Here is a 21186-nt window from a genome sequence, read left to right as displayed (position 1 = left end):
ATGCGTTCAACTTATGAACTAAATAATTGAGGTTATATTTTATTGTGTTGTGATTATTTTCATGAAAATGCCTTGAAAATCTTTATTTTCACAAAAAAACCTCTTCAAAGGGGTCTCACTGTGATGGCTAATTTGCCAAAACAATTCATAAGTAGTGTTTTAGTGAGAAATGTAGTATATCCTTACCTGAGGGCCCTGAAATCCTCAAATGTCGACTCAATTGATTGCTTCACGAACGAGTTGGTGGAAAAGCGCAATTTCCAGTGGAAAAACAACGTAGAACGGTACCTGCAGGATGAAGAAAAGTATTCAAGAGTTAATCAAAAGACTCCACTAGAAATGGCAAGAAGTCATTCACGCAATCACCTTGAAAACAACGTCCGGAAGATGGATGAATGCCAAATGAGAAATCACATTGAGTTGGCGATCGAAGAGCAACATCCCGCAATAATCCAAGTCCTCCTGGATGAATCTCTGGACTTGGGTATCAGTCTGAGTGGGGAATCAGTCAAAGACATTCTGGAATTTGCTGCACGAGCTGGAAATAGGGATATCATTGAGAAGATGCGATACTTTTGTGCTAAAACACAACCAGAACTTTTGCTGAAAGCACAGAGATTTATTCTCTATGAAATTCGCATTATCTGGAAGGAGGGCAATACGGAGAGAGCCATGAAGAAATTAAGGAAAACTTACCCTTCTATTATGGCTTGGAATCCTGTGGAAGTTCATCGAATTCTTAGGATCTTCTCCCGCGAGACAGTTGGGCAGAAAAGTGAGGGTGTACTCTTGAATTTCATCAAACTCGCAGAATTCATCTCAACTGATTTTGATGATCATTTCGCTTTGGAGATCATCTGGCGCGATTGCTTCTTCAGCCGATGGTTCAGTGATCAGGAAGTAGCAGTGAAGCTATTCTGTCAGCAACCACCAATCCAGAAGTTTGTGGAGCAGCAAAGCAAATTGATAGCATTCAAACTTCTCATAAAACATCGCACCGAGACAGTTTATCGGCTCATTGAGCTTCTCCTGGATGCACAAGTTAACATGAAAGCAACCTGCCGGGAAGTCCTCATGGTCCTCTTTGATTATCAATGTAAGTTCACAGCTTTTTTCCTTAAATAAGTTCTTTACTGACTTTGGTTATATTTTTGTAGATTGGCGCAATAATTCTTCAGGCTGTTCCGAAATCATTCAATCCAGCGACGAGTTGGGAATTCCACTAGGACCTGAATATGAGAAGAAATTGGTGATTTTACTTTTGAAGCCACGCCCTATTGTAACTACGAAGAAGCAACCAGCTCCAACAGTGGAATATAAGTTTTAGAAAGAAAAACTATGCTATGCATTTCTACACCGTTGACGACATTCATTTCCGCCCCCAGAGCCCCCCTTCGTAGCGCCCCCATACAAATTTCATCCTTTTTTGACTACTTTTTGAATTTGGCGCCCAAAATTTAGTTCCAAAAGCCATCACAAGACGCAGAGTGAGACGAAGATATTTTTCCTCGTGCCATCTCGTTTTTTTATTCAAAAACCGTTTATTTGAATATTTCGAGGGACTGTCGTAGGAATATTCCTCCATGAAGCGGAAAAACTCCATCTTGCTTGAGCCGCTCAGAATATTTTCCTACTTGGGCAGTCTGACATCTTGTATTGTCACACTGACGTCGCGCCCCAAAGAAAATTCCAATTTCCGAGGGTTTCTTTCGTGAACAACTTTGCAAAAAGGCACCAAAACCGCCCCACGGGGAAAATAGTTTGTGAATTTGTGCAAGGAAAGCCGCCAAGATTGAGCAGTACACGGAAAATATCATCGTGGAGGAATTGGACGATTCCTCCACGATGAAATTGCGTAAGTATTCCAGGGGGGGCTTACCACTGGGCTCTGGGATCCTCAGGAAAACACCCCATTATCATCCGGGGAAGGAACTTTATCCGGGAGATGTGTTTTGATTTAATTGTCTTTGCGACAATTGAGAATTTCCCCCCAAATCAATGTGTCAAAAATTAAATGACAAGTTGACAGATTTTCTCAAGAGATCTCCGCAGCTATTTGCAATTTTCCACTCCAATTGCAAAGAAAAATTCAAGTGCATCCCACGGAAAAGTCTTCAAATGTGCCTCTAAAACATTTTCAAAGAGATTTCCCAGCAAATGTATTGGATTAGATGGAATTTTTCACAGAAAAAATAGAACGCTTGACGTCCGCCATTTTGAAATGACACCCAGAACAAGCCAACTTTGCTTTATGCGGAAAATTCCCCTACCACAAAAGGGCATGCCTCACCCGTGTGGGGTATCTTGAGCATTTTCCTGGAATTTTCTCTTCATTTTCTTGAGCTGAACAGCTTTTCTGAATTAATTTTGACATGTTTTTATTTTTTTTAAGACAGCCATCAATTTTTTCATGCGAAATGACCATTTTTGTGACGTACGTCACACGATTTTTTGTCTCATTCACTCAAAAATGCATTGTTGCCAATTTTTCTTCAAGAAAACTTTTGTCTTTCATTTAATTTCAATAGAATTTATAACAAAGAAAACTCACGATATTAATTAATTGCAAATGAATTAATAATTTCCAATGCAAATCAAATTGAAAAAAAGTAATAGAGATTAGAAATGCCTAAGCTAGAAAAGGGGTGGGGGAACTCATTTTACCCGCGTTGCCGCATTTTTGCCATTTAGATTGTCAGTCCGACGTGAGCTGTCAAGGTGCCGAGATCGTGAAAGAAATATTTTGCGCTATTTTACCTTGATTTTCGTGAATTTTCACAAGAAAAACACTAAATAATTATGCTGGAAGTACTAATGAGTGGACCAAGTGTTTGATTTTGCGTGAAAAACGTGAAATCTACGTGAATTTCGTACAAAAAAATTGCTGAGCATTTTCCACCTCAACTCCTCCGGGGCTTCGGTTGTTGCGTGAAAACTCCAATCCGGGACTTGGGGAAGAGAAAACGCGGCGCCATATTATTTTAGTAGCACGCAAGAAATTCAGAGAACCCGTGAAGGAGTGTTTTTTGGAATCAACGTGGGGGATACCGAGAGAAAGAGACTTTTTCCGGGAGGGGCAACATTGTCATGCTACCACCTGCCCTTTCGAACAGTTTCAGTGGAAATATGAATTCTGTGTACGAAAGTAGCACCCGGAAAGATATTAGGGATCTCGTGCAAGAAGCTAGAATCCAAACGCAGCTTCTTGCCAAGGAAGGTAATGTTTTATTCTGAAAAATATCCTAAAAAAATCAAAAATTAGCGTGACTTTGTGAGGATTTGGGATACGGGGAAGGAGAGGTGGGAAGCGCAGAACTCTAATGGAATTTCCTTGTAAAACCATAGCAGCAACTGGGATTGTGTTTATTTTCCATGGAGAGATGGGGAGAAGAGGAAAAATTGTGGGTTTTTGTTTGGTTGAGTGACAGAAAATAGACATTTCAAGATGGCGAATGTGAAGGTTCAAAGGGGTCTGTCATTGAGTTTTTTAAATTGCCTCTTGAGTTTTTTTTTAAATAAAATTAATTATTTTCAGGATTTAACAAAAGAAATTTTTATGTAAAGAATCACAAGAAAAAAATTAGATTAGAAAAATATTTTTAAAAAAATTATATGAAAATTAAAAACAAAAAACAAAATTTGCAAAAGAGTTAAAATAAAATGAATAATATGCGTGAACTTATCAAAATGTGACACATAAAATAAAAGCGGGGGAAATATTATTCTCCATTGCGTCAATCATTCATCAATGCCAATATTGTGTTGTGGATCTGAAATTGTGGGTGTAGGAAGCAAAACAACATTTTGGGGATGATAGAGAAGAGGAATGGGTGTTTACATAATGTCTAAAAGAGTATTTTGTACGTTATTTGCAGCAAAGGAACGTTTCCACTCTGGAACGGAGACAGATGAATCGGGATCTGAGCAAGATCATGTTAGTCAGTTGAAGCTTGAAAAGGAAAATGAGGGAATAGGTGAGTATTTTCTTCACTTAAAGATCTTTCGATTTGATGGCCTAACACCTCTTTTATTAAGTTTATCATGCAGCTGGCGTGAATCTCGACAATTCATCAGTACGGAAGCGTCGTGGGAATCTACCCAAACACTCCGTAAAGATCCTCAAACGATGGCTCTACGAACATCGCTACAATGCCTATCCGAGTGACACGGAAAAGATAACTCTGTCCCAAGAGGCAAATCTCACTGTGCTGCAGGTGTGCAATTGGTTCATCAATGCACGTCGTCGGATTTTACCTGAAATGATCCGTCGCGAGGGCAATGATCCGCTGCACTATACGATTTCACGACGAGGAAAGAAGTTGGCTAACATGAATATGCACAACAGTGTCCAACTAATGTCACCGCAAACAATCACAGGGGACACAATTGAAAATGAAGTCATTGTGGGGGCAACAGAGGAGGTTGAGGGTGAGGAAGAGGTTCACGAGGGTGTGGCCACGGTCCTCACAGCCCTTGGGCATCAGGTTTTCCAGACAACTGCTGGGAATATGGTGAAAGTGGAGAGAGATATAGATTATGATGATAATATCATATACAAGTGAGTTTTAAATCTAAAAGTATTTTTTGTGATTTTTAAATTTTAATTTAATGCATTTTAGGTCAGAGGATGAGAGTGCAAATGAGTACGAATCATGTTCTCCTGAGGAGGAAGATCAGAATAATTGGCAAGAAGTTATGCGATACACAGACAAGGATGGCGAAGAAATGTAAGTTTACAAAGCAATTTAATTCATTTATTTAGTATTTAAATGTTTATAAATTGATAAAATACAGAACTGAAGAGATTGAGGCATCTCCTGTTACTGGCTACTGGAGTTCATCACATCCGCATTTGGCACACCTACCCCAATTGCCACATCCTCTAACGTCTTCAACGCCAACAGGTGAGTTTTTTTTCATTGTTTCAAAAGGTTTTTATTGATAAAAAATTAATTTTCAGTTCCCGTGGGCTTGTCCCGTGTTCAAGTTATGCCAGCGCATCCCTCACCGGTGCTGCAGCAGAATTCTGACTCAAATTCATCAATAAACAACAACACATCGAGTACTACCCAGATAGGAAGTGCAAATCACGTGACAAAAGGTAACTGTAGACAGAAGGACGAGAGGGTTTGCTTGCGGGGGGGAGTTTATTGATGTTTTTGGTGATCAAAATGATTGCTAATACTTGCAGCTACCATAAATATGCTGCGGCGCAATAAAGACAAATTCAAGTGTCTGTACCTGCTCGTGGAGACAGCTGTGGCAGTGCGTCAGCGAGAAAAGGAACAGGATGATGTCCACGTGTTGGGAAATTGAGCGGAGCGAGGGATGAGGCATCAATAATTATTTTAATTTAGTCGCGTTTCATTTTTCACAGCAACAGCAAAATAAATCTCATTCAAATCAATCCTATACACTGGAAGTATAAATTAACTAAATTACAAAACGAAAAAAATAGTAAAAATAGAACATATTTGTAGTTTTCGGTAATTTAAAAATAACAACTATTACTTATATTATTCTCTTTTTACAATTTTTGAGATACATACTATAAAAAAGCGAGTATGTGAGAGAAAAGGCCATTTTAAAAAATATATAATTTGGAGATTTGTACAGTTTACACAACGTTAGATTTCATTTCATTTTCTTCCTAAAATCCAAATTAAATTTTTCCTTGCCATGGTCGTCACTGTAAACACTACACTTCTCCACAATTATATTCCATCTTCTCACTTGTATTGGAATAAAAGAAGTGAAAATAAATTAATATAATAGATTTAATTATATAAAAAAAAGTGAAAGAAAAATTATTTCTGCACAAAAAGAAATAATAAAAATAATCACATCAATTAGTCAATAAAAAATCAATAGAAATGAAGGAAAAAAATCACATCAGAGACAAGAAAAATGTATTTAGAATATAAAATATGTAATTAAGGATTTTAATGGAAAATGTTAATGAGTTTTAGTCAGGCGAATTTGATTTGTTAGAATTATAATTCAAATTATTTGTAATTGTTCTTTTTTCTTCTTCTCAATTCAGAGAATATTTGCATATTTTATGTAAGATTTTATTAATACATAATATACCCCGATGATGGTGAATTAAACAGAAAAAAAATAAATTAAATTACCAATAATTTTATCATTTTTTTTTACAAAATACACAAACCAGCATAAAAAATATTGTATAGCTTTTAAAAAGAAATGAGCGTGAGTAACAATTTATAAGGAAATAAGAATTTTTATGTCTTGAAAATTTATTTTTTAATTATTTTAGTACAAATTAGATTTTCTTTTTTTTTCTTGGCTTTCCCCAAAATGTTAGGACCCTAAGATCCCGGAAAAAGAACCTACTATAAATGTCATTAATGTTGTAAATAAGATTTTTAGTGATAATTTGGTGTTATGTTGTAAATAATTAAATAATTCGGTAGTGATTTCTCTTTTTTTGGAATTTTAATTTCCCAAATTTTCCTTTTTGCAAAGAAATTTTGATCCATACGTACAGAATATGAATTAATTATAAATTTTATGCATCAATAAAGTTTTATTGAGTAAATTGAATATATTTTTTAAAATTTTTTTGAGGAAAATCGCGAAAAAAACGCAAAAAAATGGGAAAATTTTGTTTTTGTTTACTTTTCTGCAAAATCGTCGGCGAAATCAGCGGAATCCCAATCATTTCACACACATGCGGTATAAGCTGACTAAGCAGACGATGTGCGAGCGAGAGGGACTGCTACTGTTGCTATTTCATTTTTTGGCTTTTTACACTCTGGGAAAAATTTTTTTTCGGCAAAATTTGAATTTTTCGCGTTTTTGATGCCAAACGATGCGGGGGCGCTTCCTAAGCCCCAAAAACCACACCCGGACGTACAAAGCGCCCGGAAAATGCTAGAAAATCGCAGAAAACAGAAAGTGTGAGTGAGAGGTCACGATGATTTTTGGACTATGCGTCTCGCTCCCACAGAAAAATTGGCAGTGTGAGAGCGAGACATCGCGAAGTTTCATTACACTCTCTGTCTCACTCACACAGCAAAGTTGACAGTGTGGAAGCGAGACGTCACAAAGTTTCGAAACTTTCTTTCTCTTTTTCTCCAAAAATAAAATTAAATAAATTTGATTTTTCCGCGTTTTTGATGCCAAACGACGCTCCTTCGTTTCCTACGCCCCAAAAACCACACCCGGACGGGAAAAGCGCCCGGAAAATGCGAGAAAATCGCATTTTTTTGGCGCTACTTTTTGGGACAGCCTAATGCAACTTTCCTGCATTGTATATTCCGCGGTATATTCCACGGAAAACGTCCGAGCCTTTGTGGTGTTGGGATAACGTCCGCAAACGAAAAGTGCCTTTCTCTCATTTTTTGTGATTTAATTGTTGTTTTCGCATTTTTATCGTTGAAAAAGTGCAATAAAATGAAAATGTGGCTTCCCCCGAGGAAATTGGTGTAAGTGGCGGTGTGGAAAAGTCGTGGGAGAGTGTGAAAATTGAGGAAACAAGATGAAAGATGAAAAGAGGAAACAAGTGGCTGTATCGTTGTGAATTGTTGGAGAAACTTTTACAATTTTAGTTGATAAAAAAATGATGCAGGAGTGCAGGTAGAAGGACAATAATGTCATGGGATCGTGTACGAGGAGACACTATTTGCTGGCGATATGCATCCTGCAGCTGGTGAGTGTCCACTCTTGTGCATTTTTTCATTCCAATTTCAAATGGGGTCAGCGTCTCCGGACAACAACGACGCTCTTCCGGAAAGATAAACTCACAATCGAGAGAGTCTCTAAGCAACTTGAAGTTCATTCTTCCCATCATCCGGATGATCCCTTGGATTTTTAGGGGTCTAAATCTGTTCATTTAGGAAGTCTTGCTGGACACACTTGAGAAACACTTTGTAAAATGAGAATGATATCATTTTCTGCGAATTCGGACTCTTAGTCATTTCTTCCATCATCGTAATAAAGTTTTCATTTATTTTATCAAGCCAGAAAAAGAAGCAGCGGAGGAGAAGGAGGCACAAAGGAGGAAAGATAAGAAAAGTGCATTAAAGAGAAACCTCTCACGCAGATCTTATCACACTCCTCAAATTCCCAACTTGCGTCCGTGAGTCTCTTCCATTAGGCTAAAAAAAAAATCCCAAATGAAACCAACCACCGTCGTGTGTAGTACATTCATGAAAATATATTAGTTCCGCATCCGTGGACAGGTTGAAGAAGCCGCAAGAATCGCGTGGGAATACCGCAGAATACGAGAATAATTTCTCTCTGGCATAAGAAATGAAAATGTTTGAATTTTCGCGTTAAATGATGATATTTTTCAAATTACAAAGTTTTCTCATGGAATTTTGCACCTCTGTTCAGCAACAACAAAATGCCCAGGATGACTCACGTCGTCACCTGCTGCCCATACGAGTGCTATTAGCATACACATTATAACATAAGGGGTCTTTGCAAGACGTTGAAATCAACATAAACATAAAGTTTTGGGAATTATTTTTGTCTGGCCTATAAAATTATTAATGATGCTGCAGTGAATTTTAAAGTTTTTGAAGTTGCAAACAAGTCCTGGGAATTGCAAACTTTGAAAATCCTTCATAAGAAATGAGTTAAAGGGGACAGGGGCTGAACAAATCCATTAAAAAAATCAAATTACAATTTTCCCAACTAATTGGACTTTTTTCATAATTAGTTCGGGTCTCTTCTATTATTCTTTTTAATAAGAAAGGTACCGATTTTGTTAAATTCTCAATGGCGTAGCCATAAATGGTATTTTGGTGTCTAAAAACACCTTAAAAGTTGAAGTAGTTTAATTTTTCATTCATAAAGTGAAAGGAATTATTTTCAGCCTAGAAATTACATACCTACGTGAAGAATTTGGAAAAAAAATTAACAGAAATAACGTTTATCATTGGAATAAATGTCAAACCCAATGTTAAAAAAAACTTCAAACGTTAGAAAAGAAATGACAAACTTTACAAAGACCAAACGTTAGATAAGAAAGCTTCAAACTTTTCATTACACCTCATAACGTTTATGAGAAATGTAAGACGTTAGATATAAAGTGCCAAGAAACGTCATAGGTGACAGTAAACGTTAGAAATGTCAAATGTTAGAAACAAATGTCAAATCTAATAGATTTACAAGAAAGATTGTTAAAAAACTGCTTATTTTAATATCAATCTTTATAAATCTCAACTCCTAAATTGTTCTTATTTTAATCTTTTATTTTTGCGTTCTTTGAATTCATCTTTGTATTTTAGCTGTGATTCTTTCGAAGAAAAGAATAGCACAGCTTCTGTGTCCACTCTAAAACTCAAGGTCGTCGGATCGGGCTCAAACTTGGTATGAGCACGAATTAGGGTCCCCACATTTCAAAAAACGTATGCGCCGAAAAACTTTTCCGGCCGTCCGTCCGTCCGTCCGTCCGTCCGTCCGTCCGGCCGGCCGTAGTTTGGAGCTCAATTACAAGAGAACGGTAATAGATAGAGACTTGCGGTCAACGGCAAAGTTCAATTATCGACTGGAAGTCGTCCAACTATGATATCAAATTCACCCCCCCTCCCCTGCATCCGCCATTTTGAATTTTTTTCAATTTTGTTTTTGCTATATCTCAGCCTCTATTATAGCTAGAGGTCTGAAATTTTAATATGTTGTAGGGGCCTTTAAGACCTTTTCAACAATACCCCATTTCCAAAAATCGGACAAGCGGTTTAGCAAATATAGAGTTTTATAGAAAGTCGGCCATAACTCCTAAACCGCTTGACCGATTTGAACCAAACCGGTTTTGAATGAAAGATCTCAAGAAGGTCTACAATTATGTATACATAGGAAGTTTCAAAAGTTACCGCTAGAGGGCCTACAATCAAAAACAAAATTTTCGATGAGTTTTCGACCAGTTTTCGATTAATATCTCAAAAACTGGACGATAGATTTCGATTAAATTTTAGTATGTTGTAGGTGATAGACACACCTTTTAACCAAAAAAAAATAAAAAAAAATTATGTCGCGGTTTCTGAGATATAGACCAAAACAGGTTTCCATATGTACCGATTGTTGTAATATTGCCTTATATCGGCTTAACGGTACTAGATAGAGGATTTTTGATTGAAGTTTCAACGGGTATAGTGGGCATGACCTATCAGATTTTACTAATTTCAAAATTCAAAATGGCCGCCTTCTGCCATTTTGTTACATCAACAATTACTTTCACCTATTCACATATTTTTTAAACAAACTATTAGGCGCCCCGCGAAGCGGGGCGCCTTTTATATACATAAAAAATATATAAACATATAAAAATATAAATATTGTACATATGTATATCAGTACAATGATGGTCCAGCAGAAAAGGGAATGTACTGGTAAGTTTCACTTACGGGCTGTGATTCTTCCTTCAGATGACAGTCCAAGTGTGGTGAAAATTGAGATGGATAAATTTTTAGGAATGGCTTTCTCACGCATCGAATCACAGCCAACGCGTGTAAATTCTGGGGAAAGGCTTACTCATGCGCGTTGGCTGTGATTCGTTGCGTGAGAAAGCCATTCCTAAAAATTTATCCATCTCAATTTTCACCACACTTGGACTGTCATCTGAAGGAAGAATCACAGCCCGTAAGTGAAACTTACCAGTACATTCCCTTTTCTGCTGGACCATCATTGTACTGATATACATATGTACAATATTTATATTTTTATATGTTTATATATTTTTTTTTACTCACTAGGAAAGTTTTTCCCTAATTTTAAAATCAATATTTCAGATTTATGCTGAGGATAGGGTTTCGTTTTGACCCATAGGTCGGTGATTATTGAGTATGTATTCCCTCTCTAATCATTATGTGTGAAAAACTTTCCATTTCATATGCGACGAAAGCATAAAAGTTCTTTAATGTTATGGGAAAAGTAGAATGGATGGCATAAACTTTTTTTTTTACTTTATCGAAAGTAATGGTGCCAGCTGCATAAAAATCCGCAATAAAAATGATTTATCATGGAATTTTATTGAATGGTGGTTATTCACAAGAAACTTTCTTTCGAGTTTTTTTTTGCTGATAGCTTATCTCTTGCGAGGGTTATTTCCACCAGCATGATTAAAAAAAAATGTCGATATTAGATCGAGACTGCAAACACAAAGGTATTTATGTGTACATAATTACATTCTGAAGGCTTTGGCAAAATTCAAAGAAAATTTGTGTAAAGAAAAATATTTCATTTTTTATGTACAAAAAAACTGCAATTCTGCAACATTGTCTCAAGTTCGTCAGATTGTACATAATATCGTATTTTACTTTCATTGAAGTTTTATGGCCTTTGTGTTGGGCAGGAGAGGAGTTGAAGTAAAAGAGACTCTTGTGTGAGAGAAAAATTCCAAGAAATATTGTCATTGAGAATATTTTCTTGCTATTTACACGGTAAGACGCGATGTTGAGGAGACCTCTCTGATCTCTCTCCCCTTGCACTAATAGAAGAAAATGATACTGTTTGTACAGCAAACCATCGATGCGGAACGAAACAATGTGATCCACGCGGGAAGGTGGAGAATATTGTCGCTTCTTCAAAATGCCTAGACACGAAAAAAGAACGCACAAGACAAGAAAAAAAAGAGAGGGAGGGATTTCTAATGAATATAACGAAAAATTAGTACAACAATACACGACAAGGCCTAAATGTTCAATGAAGCGATTTTTCTTCAGACTGTTGCGCCTCAAGTAGCTCTTTTTCTCCTTCAGCAATTGCAGATTATATTCTTCTTTTAGTTTACGTAGGTACTTCAATAAAATTGGATATGGATGAAAAATATATAAATAGGTACATTGGGGTATATTCTCGGTTGAAGGAGAAATTTAAAACGACAAACGTGAAGCACCTGTTGAAAGTTTTCTCCTCGTCTCGTAATTATTCCGTCTCTTGCATGTTGTTTCTTCTCATCATTTCTTTTTTCATCTTCTTCATTTTGTGCGTAAATATTGACCAAAGTTATTGGAATGAGAGCAGCAAAGTAAATTATTCTTTAAATTAAAACAAAACATTGAAATTACAAAAAAAATCTATTTGCACCTTTGTGATTTCATTGACAACTTCTCATCTTTTTTTTTTATAATGCTGAATTTTCCTGTATAGATAAAAAGGGAAGATTGTGCTATTTTATATTGCAAAGAATATACCAGAACAATTATTTACAGGTATTTCGTTTTAACGTGTTGTTAACTCTACAAGTGGATGGATAGCTATGAGTTCAGTATTATTGTAACAGACTTGCAAACCACAAAGATAAATGGTTAATATTTCATTCAAACAAGAAAATTATTAAATAGCTTTAAGTGTTAAAAAAAAAGATTTTTAAATAAAATAAGAAAATGACAAGTTAGACACTCGAAACTAGAAATTTTTGTAATGGATGTTTTAAGAAATAAAAAAGCATATATTTTATTCTAAATTTGATTTTTCTTTGCGTTTTTTTTTTTGGGTATACTTTTAACGTCCTCGAACAGAACCAAACCAATAAGTTCTATTCAGCGATCAATAAATCATTAAAATCTTTCAAAATACGACATGATTCAAACTTCTGAGCTGAATAAAGCTCAATAAAATTTATTTTGAACAAAATTCAATTTATCTTAAAATAAAACATTTATATACATTTATAAACTTTATCATAAATCTATAAGTCGTAACAATTTCACAACTCTGTGCCAAAGGAGATGCAGAGAAGAGCTAATAATGAGGCTAAAAAACTTGCTTTCATTGATAAAACACCTCAAGAGAGATGAAACTATAAATAAATTTACCAACATTTTTATTATTTATTTTTTTTCTCTTGAAGATCGCCAAGATCTCATACTGAAAGTTACTGAACAGAAAAATGAAATAAATAAATAAAAGTTTATTCAGGAAATTCCATTCATCTCAACTCTGGAGTGATCATTTCAATTGAGTTCAATATGTTGTGGAGTGTCTCTTTTAATTTATATCGATTAAACTCTCACTTTAAACACATAAATTTTCAGTCCGGCGACGCGATTTTTTTTTCATCATCATGCATCAACGTTGCGGGAAGTTATGAGCATCACTGTTAGAGATGTGATTGAAAATGAAAAGATAAAAATTAAATATAGCATGGATGGAACAGTATAAAGCGAAAGAACGGTAAGTAAAACTTACGGGCTGTGATTCTTTCTTTGTCAGTGAAATGTGAAATTGACGGAAAATTGGGGATAGGCAAATTTTGAGGAAGGCTTTCTCGCGCACCGAATCACAGCCAACGCTCAGAAATTTTGTGAAAAGCCTTAATCGTGGGCGTTGGCTGTGATTCGGTACGCGAGAAAGCCTTCCTCAAAATTTGCCCATCCCCAATTTTCCGTCAATTTCACATTTCACTGACAAAGAAAGAATCACAGCCCGTAAGTTTTACTTACCGTTCTTTCGCTTTATACTGTTCCATCCATGCTATATTTAATTTTTATCTTTTCAGTTTATATATGTATATTTATCTTTGCATTTTTATATGTATATATATAATGTATATATCTATGCATTTATATATATATTTTATTTTATTTTATATGTGTATATAAAACGCCCCGCTTCGCGGGGCGTTGGACTTATGCAATTCAAGATATGACATGTTAACTTTAAAACGCGATATCTCCGGAACGGCTACATAGATTTTCTTCATTTTTGGCATGATGAAAGATATTATAGCCAGCTATAACATATCAAAATTTGAAGCAATTCTATAAAGCGGTGCTCAAGATATTTATCGAAAACTCATCGAAAATTTTGTTTTCGATTTTAGCGCCACTTGCGGTCATTTTTTGAACTTGCGATGTTCCGAGCAATTGTAGGGCTCGTTAATATCTTTCATTTGAGGCCGAGTTGATCAAAATCGGTCAAGCCGTTCTCGAGTTATGGCCGATTTTCGATTAAAAATTGTGGCGGCCATATTGGCTAAACGGCTTGGCCGATTTTCGAAAATGAGGTATCGTTGGAAAGGTCTTGATGGCCCCTACAACATATAAAAATTTCAGATTTTTAGCTATTACAGGGGCTGAGATATAGGCAAAACAAAATTTTGGGGTTATTCAAAATGGCGGACGGGGGGGTGGGGGGTCGGATCTGACTTCATAATTGGATGTCTTCCACCCGATATATGAACTTTGCCGTTGACCGCAAGTCTCTATCTATTACCGTTCTCTTGTAATATACCGTTATATTCCGGCCGGACGGACGGACGGACGGACGGACGGACGGACGGACGGAAAGATTTTGGGCGCCACCGTTTTTTGAAATGTAGGGACACTAATTCGTGCTCATCCCAAGTTTGAGCCCGATCTGACGACTTTGCATTTTTGAGTGTACACAGAAGCTGTGCTTCTTTGAAGAAAGAATCACAGCTAAAAAGCGCTGTATTTTGCCACACTCTAAATATTTATGCGTTGAACGCGAAAGAATTTATTGTCTGGTAAAGAGTGTTTTATTTTTAGTGGGGAGGCGCATAAGCATTTTAGTTTTGTTAAATTAAACTCTTCTTCGCTCTTATTTCGCACCATCCCCCTCGTAAGAATTCCACTCTGCCCGTACGAACACACATTTCTCTGACCCAATTCTCGGCTTCAATCTTCCTCTCTCATCTTTTGAGACTTTTGATGAATGATCATCGCCTCATCTTTTCTCAATAGAATATACTCTGCTCACGCTGCAAATTGAAATTAAAAATATACAACAGCATGAGAACTTTGCTAAAGATGAAGGGAAAATCATGAAGAAAATAAACTTCTTCCTGGTATTTTATGCAACTGTCGTTCTTGTGGCTTTTTTTTCTTCTTCTTCTACATCCGATGGGGCGTTCGTTGACTCTTGAGGCTTTTTTTTCTATAATCCAATATTCAACTGTAGAATGAGAGGGTTTTTTTCCTTCTACTAAATAATAATTGTTCTCATTTTCAGCTCACCATCATCGAGCGGCAAGTTATGGACTTCCTGGGCTACATGTGGGCACCTATTCTTGTCAACTTCTTTCACATAATCTTTGTGATTTTTGGCTTCTTCGGTGCCTATCAATTTCGTCCCAAGTACATTGTGACGGTGAGTAGCACCTGTTGTCTTTACATTTTTTCATAAAAAAAAATTAATGCTCAAAATACCTCATTCTGGGATCATTTTAGAGCATTAAAATTGAAAAATTGAATTAAAAAGTCACTTTAGGAGGTCAAATATTGAAATGGAAAATAGTTTCGGGTTATTGCATTGATAATGTTTTCGTTCTCTCCCCATTTTCATATAAAAAAAACTTGAATATTTTTGTTAATAAAATTTAAATTGAACTTTGCTTGTGGCAGGCGTTAGCATCACAGGAATTGGCGATTGAACTGTTAGGAAAGAGGGAGAAAAGAAAGTTTGTTGATCACATTGAGGCCCCTACTGAAGTATTTTAACATTTTTACTCAAATACAAATACCAAAGATGAAAATGCAAAATTGAATCTTGCAGGATTTTTTTTAATAAAAATTTTAAAGTATTTTAACCCTTTCGCGTCCACATGAAACATGGAAACATACGTTCTTTTTATCACGATTTTTATTCTATGACCGCTCTCAGAGAACATTTCTGAATGAGAACGTTTATTTTATCTTTATTTGTGCAAATTCGACACATTTCTAAGTTGGAAAAATAATTAAATTCATCGAAATTGGAGAAAATTTAATGTTTCACGTTTGCTTCAATGTTATGACCCAAAAGAACGCGAAAGGATTAAATTGAAAATGTATCGAAAGATGTCATTTCAATTGACCATCACTGTAAATTCTCAAAACTAATATATTTTGTCGTATGTGTAGGTAATTACAAATTCAGTCCCTTTTACCATAAAAAAACCTGTATGGGAGATGAGGATAAAATGTTTTTCTTTCTATCACTTCTCATCCTTTATGTAATAAATAAGAGGAACAAAAGGAATTGAGAGAGAAAGAGAAATAAAAGTCAAGAATAGATTAATGAAGAGCTTCCTCTTATAACAAACTTTTCACGTTTATTTAAATGAGACAAAGGATAGTGAAGAAGAATTTTGTAAAAAGATAGAAATGTGAGAAGAGATGCAGGAGAAGGAATGAAAATAGTTGAAAAGAGACTTATCTTTGTCAAACTTGTATTACTTTTTGTGAGGAACAGCGGAAAATTGAGAAGAAGTAATGTGTTCATCCCATTAATTGAGCGTAGGAATGCTGTGGCGTGCTTTTGAGAATGACTTCAATTAAATTTTAAGTGTTTTCTAATTAACCCATGTGCCTGAGAATTTTTGTTTTCTATCATGAATTTCATGTGATTTCTTGCCTTTTTCTTTCAAATAAATGAATGATATGCGCGCAGTATTCCGTGTGGAATGTTGTCTGGATCGGATGGAATATCTTCCTTGTGTGCTTCTACATGAACGTGGGATCACTCGATCGGGAGAGTGATGTCCTGAATTTAGGTACAGGAAGTTTTTCGTGGTTTCTCATCAATGGCTACGGCTGTAAGCCCATCTATCCCACTAATATCACATCGGAGGACCCCTTTAGACCAATACGACCAGAGAGAGTGGAAAACTGTCTCGTGGAATTTCAGACAGTTGAAGTCATTCATTCATCCATACAAATCATTTTTGCCGTAAGTCTGCGGGAATGAAAATAAATTTCAAATATTTCTCTAATAAATTCTTGTTGTTACTTTTTCCGGTTTTTTAGATTCTGGGGATCATTGGAGCAATAACAATTGGAAAAATATTTATCGAGGAAGACGATGATCGATGTAAGTCTGAGATTTTTCTTTCATTCCCCATTATAGACGTAATTTTTCATAAAATCAAAGAAAATACTGAGATTATTAACACGAAGTATTCACGTAGATTGTTGACCTTTTATTATTATGTTTCTTTTTTTGGGTAAAATGGGGGAACTGGATGAGGGTATTGCATGATGGTATGGAAATTTATAAACTCCACAAATGGGGTAACTTTTTGACAACTAATTTGGTGGTGGAAACACACATAAATTAACTCACAGTTGGGTTTTTTTGCGCACAAAATAGGGATTAATTGTGAGAATTAAGGAGCAATTTTCTTTCCTGAGAATAAGATAATTTCCCTTTAACCGGTGGAAATACGCGGTATTTGCTTTCTATGGGATAATCCTTTGAAATAAAGAAAAAATCGTTTGACGAAGGGAAAATGGGATTTTTTTCCTGAGTAATACAGGAAAGATTCATTAAATAAAATATGAGGGCATCGAGGCAGACGAGAGATTTGTAAATAGGCAAGATTTTTAGCCAACTAACAAGTCCCCAAATGTGATTTTTTTGAGGGGAATGTGTGTACAGGAAAAAGAAGAAAATCTGGCGTGAGAGGCAAGGTTTGAGTGGATGAATTTTCTATTGCAGTCGATTTCATGGGGGGAGACGCCAAGAGTCCCCAGCATACGGCTGTTCATCCCATGTATGTGAGCTACACGAGCTTACCGACTGGAGGTACCCTGTCCAAGGGAAGTACTGATACACCACGCCGCGGATTTACGGTAGATGAGGGGAAAACATCTCTGTCGAGTCTCGAGATGAGACCCCATATAAAATACACAGAATTATCCACTGAGCACCTTATGGAGGCGGAAAATGGGGGTGGATATACGGGAATTGAGGAACTTGAGGAGGAAATGCGTGATTACTATGCTGTGGACAATCTTGCCACTGTGGAGAAGAATGGTCGTACCCGGAGGGCTGTCTTTGAGGCACCAACACGGGATTATGATCCTCCCAAAATCTATCGGGCCTACGCACTCCCACCACCGCCACCACAACTTGTTGCCATGGCACCGACAAGTCCGGATTTCGAACCATACCGCATGCCACAGACGCACAGTACGAAATCCCCTCATCTCAAGACCCGACGACGCTATGAGCGTCACATGCCAAACAATTCTAGCAATTACTGCGACCAGATCCGCGATGCACCACCCGGGTACTCCTTCCCGGCTGCCGGAGAGGCTATTCATCGTGCCAAATCACACGATCGCCTATCACATCGGGCTAGGCGATCGAGTCAGGGATCCCGACCGAGATCCTTTTGCAGCAACAACTAATTGTGTCCCGCCCATAATTGCCTTTTTTCTATTAAGTGCCCATCCATGGGCTTTTTTTGTATTCAAGAGGTGCTCTAAAATCGAACAACAATTTACCTATATTCAATGGTTATCGTGGAATATTCTACATATATGAGTATTTTTATTCGGAAACAATGTGCGTGATAAAAGAAAATGTTTTAGCAAAAGAAATAAAAAAAAATGAAATTTTATTCCCTATTTTATCTGCCTAAGCGAAATTATTGGGATTTTCCAAATGAACTTTCGCTTATTTTGAGATTTTAATGCCCTGTTGAAGCATTTTTAAATAATAATATTTAGACGAGGATTTTTTGGAAATATTAGGAAAAAAATGGGTGTACTGCTTTGAATATTTTGAGCATTTGAAAGGCTTTTAAATTTAATTCTTGCATAAATTTCTATGAGAAGATCTTGCCAATATGCAAAGAAAACAATGGCATTAGCCCTTTATTGCATTAGTAAGGATTAAACATTTAAATACACGAACTATTCCTTATTATTTTTAAGGAACTGTGTCGTATTCTTAAAAAAAACTTTACTCTTTAAATTTATTTTCCAATGTTACCAAAATATCCTTTCTAAATAATAAAAAGTCCTTTAAAAAAAATATTATATAGGTATTACTATTACATATACAAAAATATTGAGAATAAAAATCTAAAAAATTGTTGAAAAAGAAAAGAATATTTAATAGTCTATACGAAAAAGAAGAACAACGAATTATCTTCATAGTGAAAAGACACTTTTTGCCTTTAAAACGACTCTAAAAAAATGTAGAACATAATCTATATAGTATGTAGTAGAAGTTATTATTATATATTAGTTATTAATACCTATTAGTAGCAAATAACATAAGAAATTGTTGATTATTGCGACATTGTGAATGAAGATAAAAATAATAATAAAAAAGCTAGCAATTATTTTTTATGCTGACACACACCGAGATTTTCTCTCTTTATGCTTGGTTGAGGGATTTTCTTCAACATTAATCTTCTGCCCACATACACACAAATTAACTCCTTTTTTTCTTAAAGAGGTGAGAAAATAATTAAGCAAAAAAAATGAATAGAACTTGCACGAGTGGAATTTTGGGCAGAAGTAGATGCAGTAAACTTTTTCTTAAAAATTATTTTTGTGTTAACACAAAAGCACTATTTCACAAATAAAAAAAATTCAAAGGATATCTTTTTCGGTAAGTTTAATAGATGTTAAAAAAAATGTTTTTTATTTACGAGAAATGAGTGAAAAATTTGTACGAAAAAGTTTCTCAAAATGGGGCTAAAAGAAATTTCAAACAAACTAATTTAATTATTTTTACTATCGTAGGGAAATTCTAGATCGAAATCCTTCCGGAAGCGTCAGTCAAGGAGACGCTGGATCAGAATAAACGCTTCCTTATATCTTTGTCCAGATCTTTCGACGTTTCTGTGCTGCTTCTTTACTCTGTTTAACGCTTTCGGAAGGACTTCAGTTCTGCATTTCCCTATGAAAAACTTAATTCTATTGCTCCAAAAATTTTTTATTCATTTCTCTCATCAATCTAATGGCAAACAAAAAAATTATATAAAAAAGATAATTTTTTATTAATCTTCCATTTTTTTATCTTTATTTCCATAGCGAGTAGAGGAAGTGTGGGTACAGTAAAGATAAAAAAGTCCAAACACCGACAATCCCTGTATACAATTGACTTCACCGATACCATCCGGTCGGGTCACCATCGAGATGATCTCGTTGAATTTGGCGAGGATGGACGGGGGCAAACGTTGAGCCCCAAACCAATGACACCGCGTCGCGTAAAGAGGAGATCCGTGATGACGCGTGGCTCAAGTGGGCGCCAGAGTAATTCCAGCCGTCGCAGTAGCAATCGGAATAGCGTAAGAAATTCCAGGCGGCGCATGCACCATCAGAATCCCGTGACGAAGCTCATGGAGCAGCAAACAACGGCCAAGGCGTACCCAACGTTTGCGCCGCACAAAGAGAATTCCGCCCTAACGGCGTCGAATCTCAAAACACTGAATAGTGATCTCACCAACATTCCGCCAGCAGCGGATATCCTTCAGCCACCGAATCACATGAATCAGCTACAGAAACTACCACCACCAACTAATCCCGATCCCATTTACTACAACATGAGTCAACAGATAACAGGACATGGGAATCAGGTGTCGTGGAATACGAGTGGAACATCCTCCAGTGGGGGACACTTTAACCCAACATACCAACATTCTACGCCAAATCTAACACAGAGCTCAGAGAATATTGATGAGCTCTACAACAATCGTCCACCATCAGTGCGATCGAGTTATTCCAACTTTCACGGAGCTCGTCCCCTCAGTTCGACGTACAATCATCAAATCCCAACAACAGAGAATGTTTTCTCGGGATTAGCTCAAGCACAAGGGGGTGGTGGAGTCCCACAGCTCCCCCAGAGACGAGCTCCTTCGCGCGAAAGTGTTCGTTCAATGGCCTTTCTAAATAGTGGACCACCTGCCTACAATCTCAACTATCACACCCCTCCAGATTCTGAGACAACCATGTGAACAAAAAAAAACTTCCTCTTCTTCTCGGGTGAAAAAAAAATCCCGAGTGTGATAAAAGAAGAAAATGAAAGAAAAACATCAACTTGGTACAGAAGAAACAACATTCTCATGCGCATCCTTTTTCCAAAAACTTACAGAGAAAGGATGTGATCACAAGTTTAGACAATTTAGTATTTGTACCAAAGTGTGAAGTGAATTTTAAGGATTTTTTTAGAGAAACAAAAAAGTAGCTTTAATGGTGATTAAAAAAAATAGAAATTAATTAAAAATATTAATCAAAATTCATGCAATCAAAAGTATTAAGACAACAGGATTCTTTGGCACTTTTCTACCAAACTTTGTCATTTAAATTCGTCTAATTTTAACAAAATAAATAATTTTTTTTTATAAAAAACAAAGATTGTTTTTAATTAAAAAGATATCTAATTAATCCTTTTGTACAGTAACGTACAAAGTTGTGACAGACTTTATGGAAGAATGATACATTTTTCAATTTTCTTGGTAAGTTTTTCCTCAAT

The 21186-nt window shown here is 36.1% G+C and overlaps 3 protein-coding genes across 8 annotated transcripts; all 3 read left to right on the top strand.

The window, feature by feature from the left end:
- Positions 1-15: 15 nt before the first annotated feature.
- Positions 16-1336, top strand: LOC129792734 (uncharacterized). The gene is made up of 2 exons (XM_055832078.1): positions 16-1096; positions 1158-1336. The coding sequence occupies exons 1-2, from the start codon at positions 124-126 to the stop codon at positions 1325-1327; spliced, it is 1143 nt and encodes a 380-aa protein (XP_055688053.1). The 5' UTR covers positions 16-123; the 3' UTR covers positions 1328-1336.
- A 259-nt stretch (positions 1337-1595) lies between these two features.
- Positions 1596-5926, top strand: LOC129792733 (homeobox protein PKNOX2-like). Of its 5 annotated transcripts, XM_055832075.1 has the most exons (8): positions 2003-2159; positions 2692-3217; positions 3876-3974; positions 4036-4558; positions 4620-4727; positions 4795-4904; positions 4961-5101; positions 5192-5926. In XM_055832075.1, the coding sequence occupies exons 2-8, from the start codon at positions 3088-3090 to the stop codon at positions 5314-5316; spliced, it is 1236 nt and encodes a 411-aa protein (XP_055688050.1). In that variant the 5' UTR covers positions 2003-2159; positions 2692-3087; the 3' UTR covers positions 5317-5926. The 5 variants fall into 5 exon arrangements, with proteins under 5 accessions (XP_055688051.1, XP_055688052.1, XP_055688050.1 ...); XM_055832076.1 differs by lacking the exons at positions 2003-2159; positions 2692-3217 and adding an exon at positions 1596-1855; XM_055832077.1 differs by lacking the exons at positions 2003-2159; positions 2692-3217 and adding an exon at positions 1638-1855 and having other exon boundaries at positions 5222-5926.
- Positions 5927-7057: 1131 nt separating this feature from the next.
- LOC129792732 (sodium/potassium-transporting ATPase subunit beta-1-interacting protein) lies at positions 7058-21066 on the top strand. 2 transcript variants are annotated; one of them, XM_055832072.1, is made up of 5 exons: positions 7058-7675; positions 14947-15084; positions 16366-16644; positions 16722-16785; positions 17413-19065. In XM_055832072.1, the coding sequence occupies exons 1-5, from the start codon at positions 7622-7624 to the stop codon at positions 18105-18107; spliced, it is 1230 nt and encodes a 409-aa protein (XP_055688047.1). In that variant the 5' UTR covers positions 7058-7621; the 3' UTR covers positions 18108-19065. The 2 variants fall into 2 exon arrangements, with proteins under 2 accessions (XP_055688047.1, XP_055688046.1); XM_055832071.1 differs by lacking the exon at positions 17413-19065 and adding an exon at positions 19746-21066 and having other exon boundaries at positions 7295-7675.
- Positions 21067-21186: the final 120 nt, after the last annotated feature.

This window comes from Lutzomyia longipalpis, chromosome 3 (assembly GCF_024334085.1).
Source record: "Lutzomyia longipalpis isolate SR_M1_2022 chromosome 3, ASM2433408v1".
In the NCBI taxonomy this organism is placed as follows: domain Eukaryota; kingdom Metazoa; phylum Arthropoda; class Insecta; order Diptera; family Psychodidae; genus Lutzomyia; species Lutzomyia longipalpis.
This window is presented reverse-complemented; position numbering and strand designations above follow the sequence as displayed.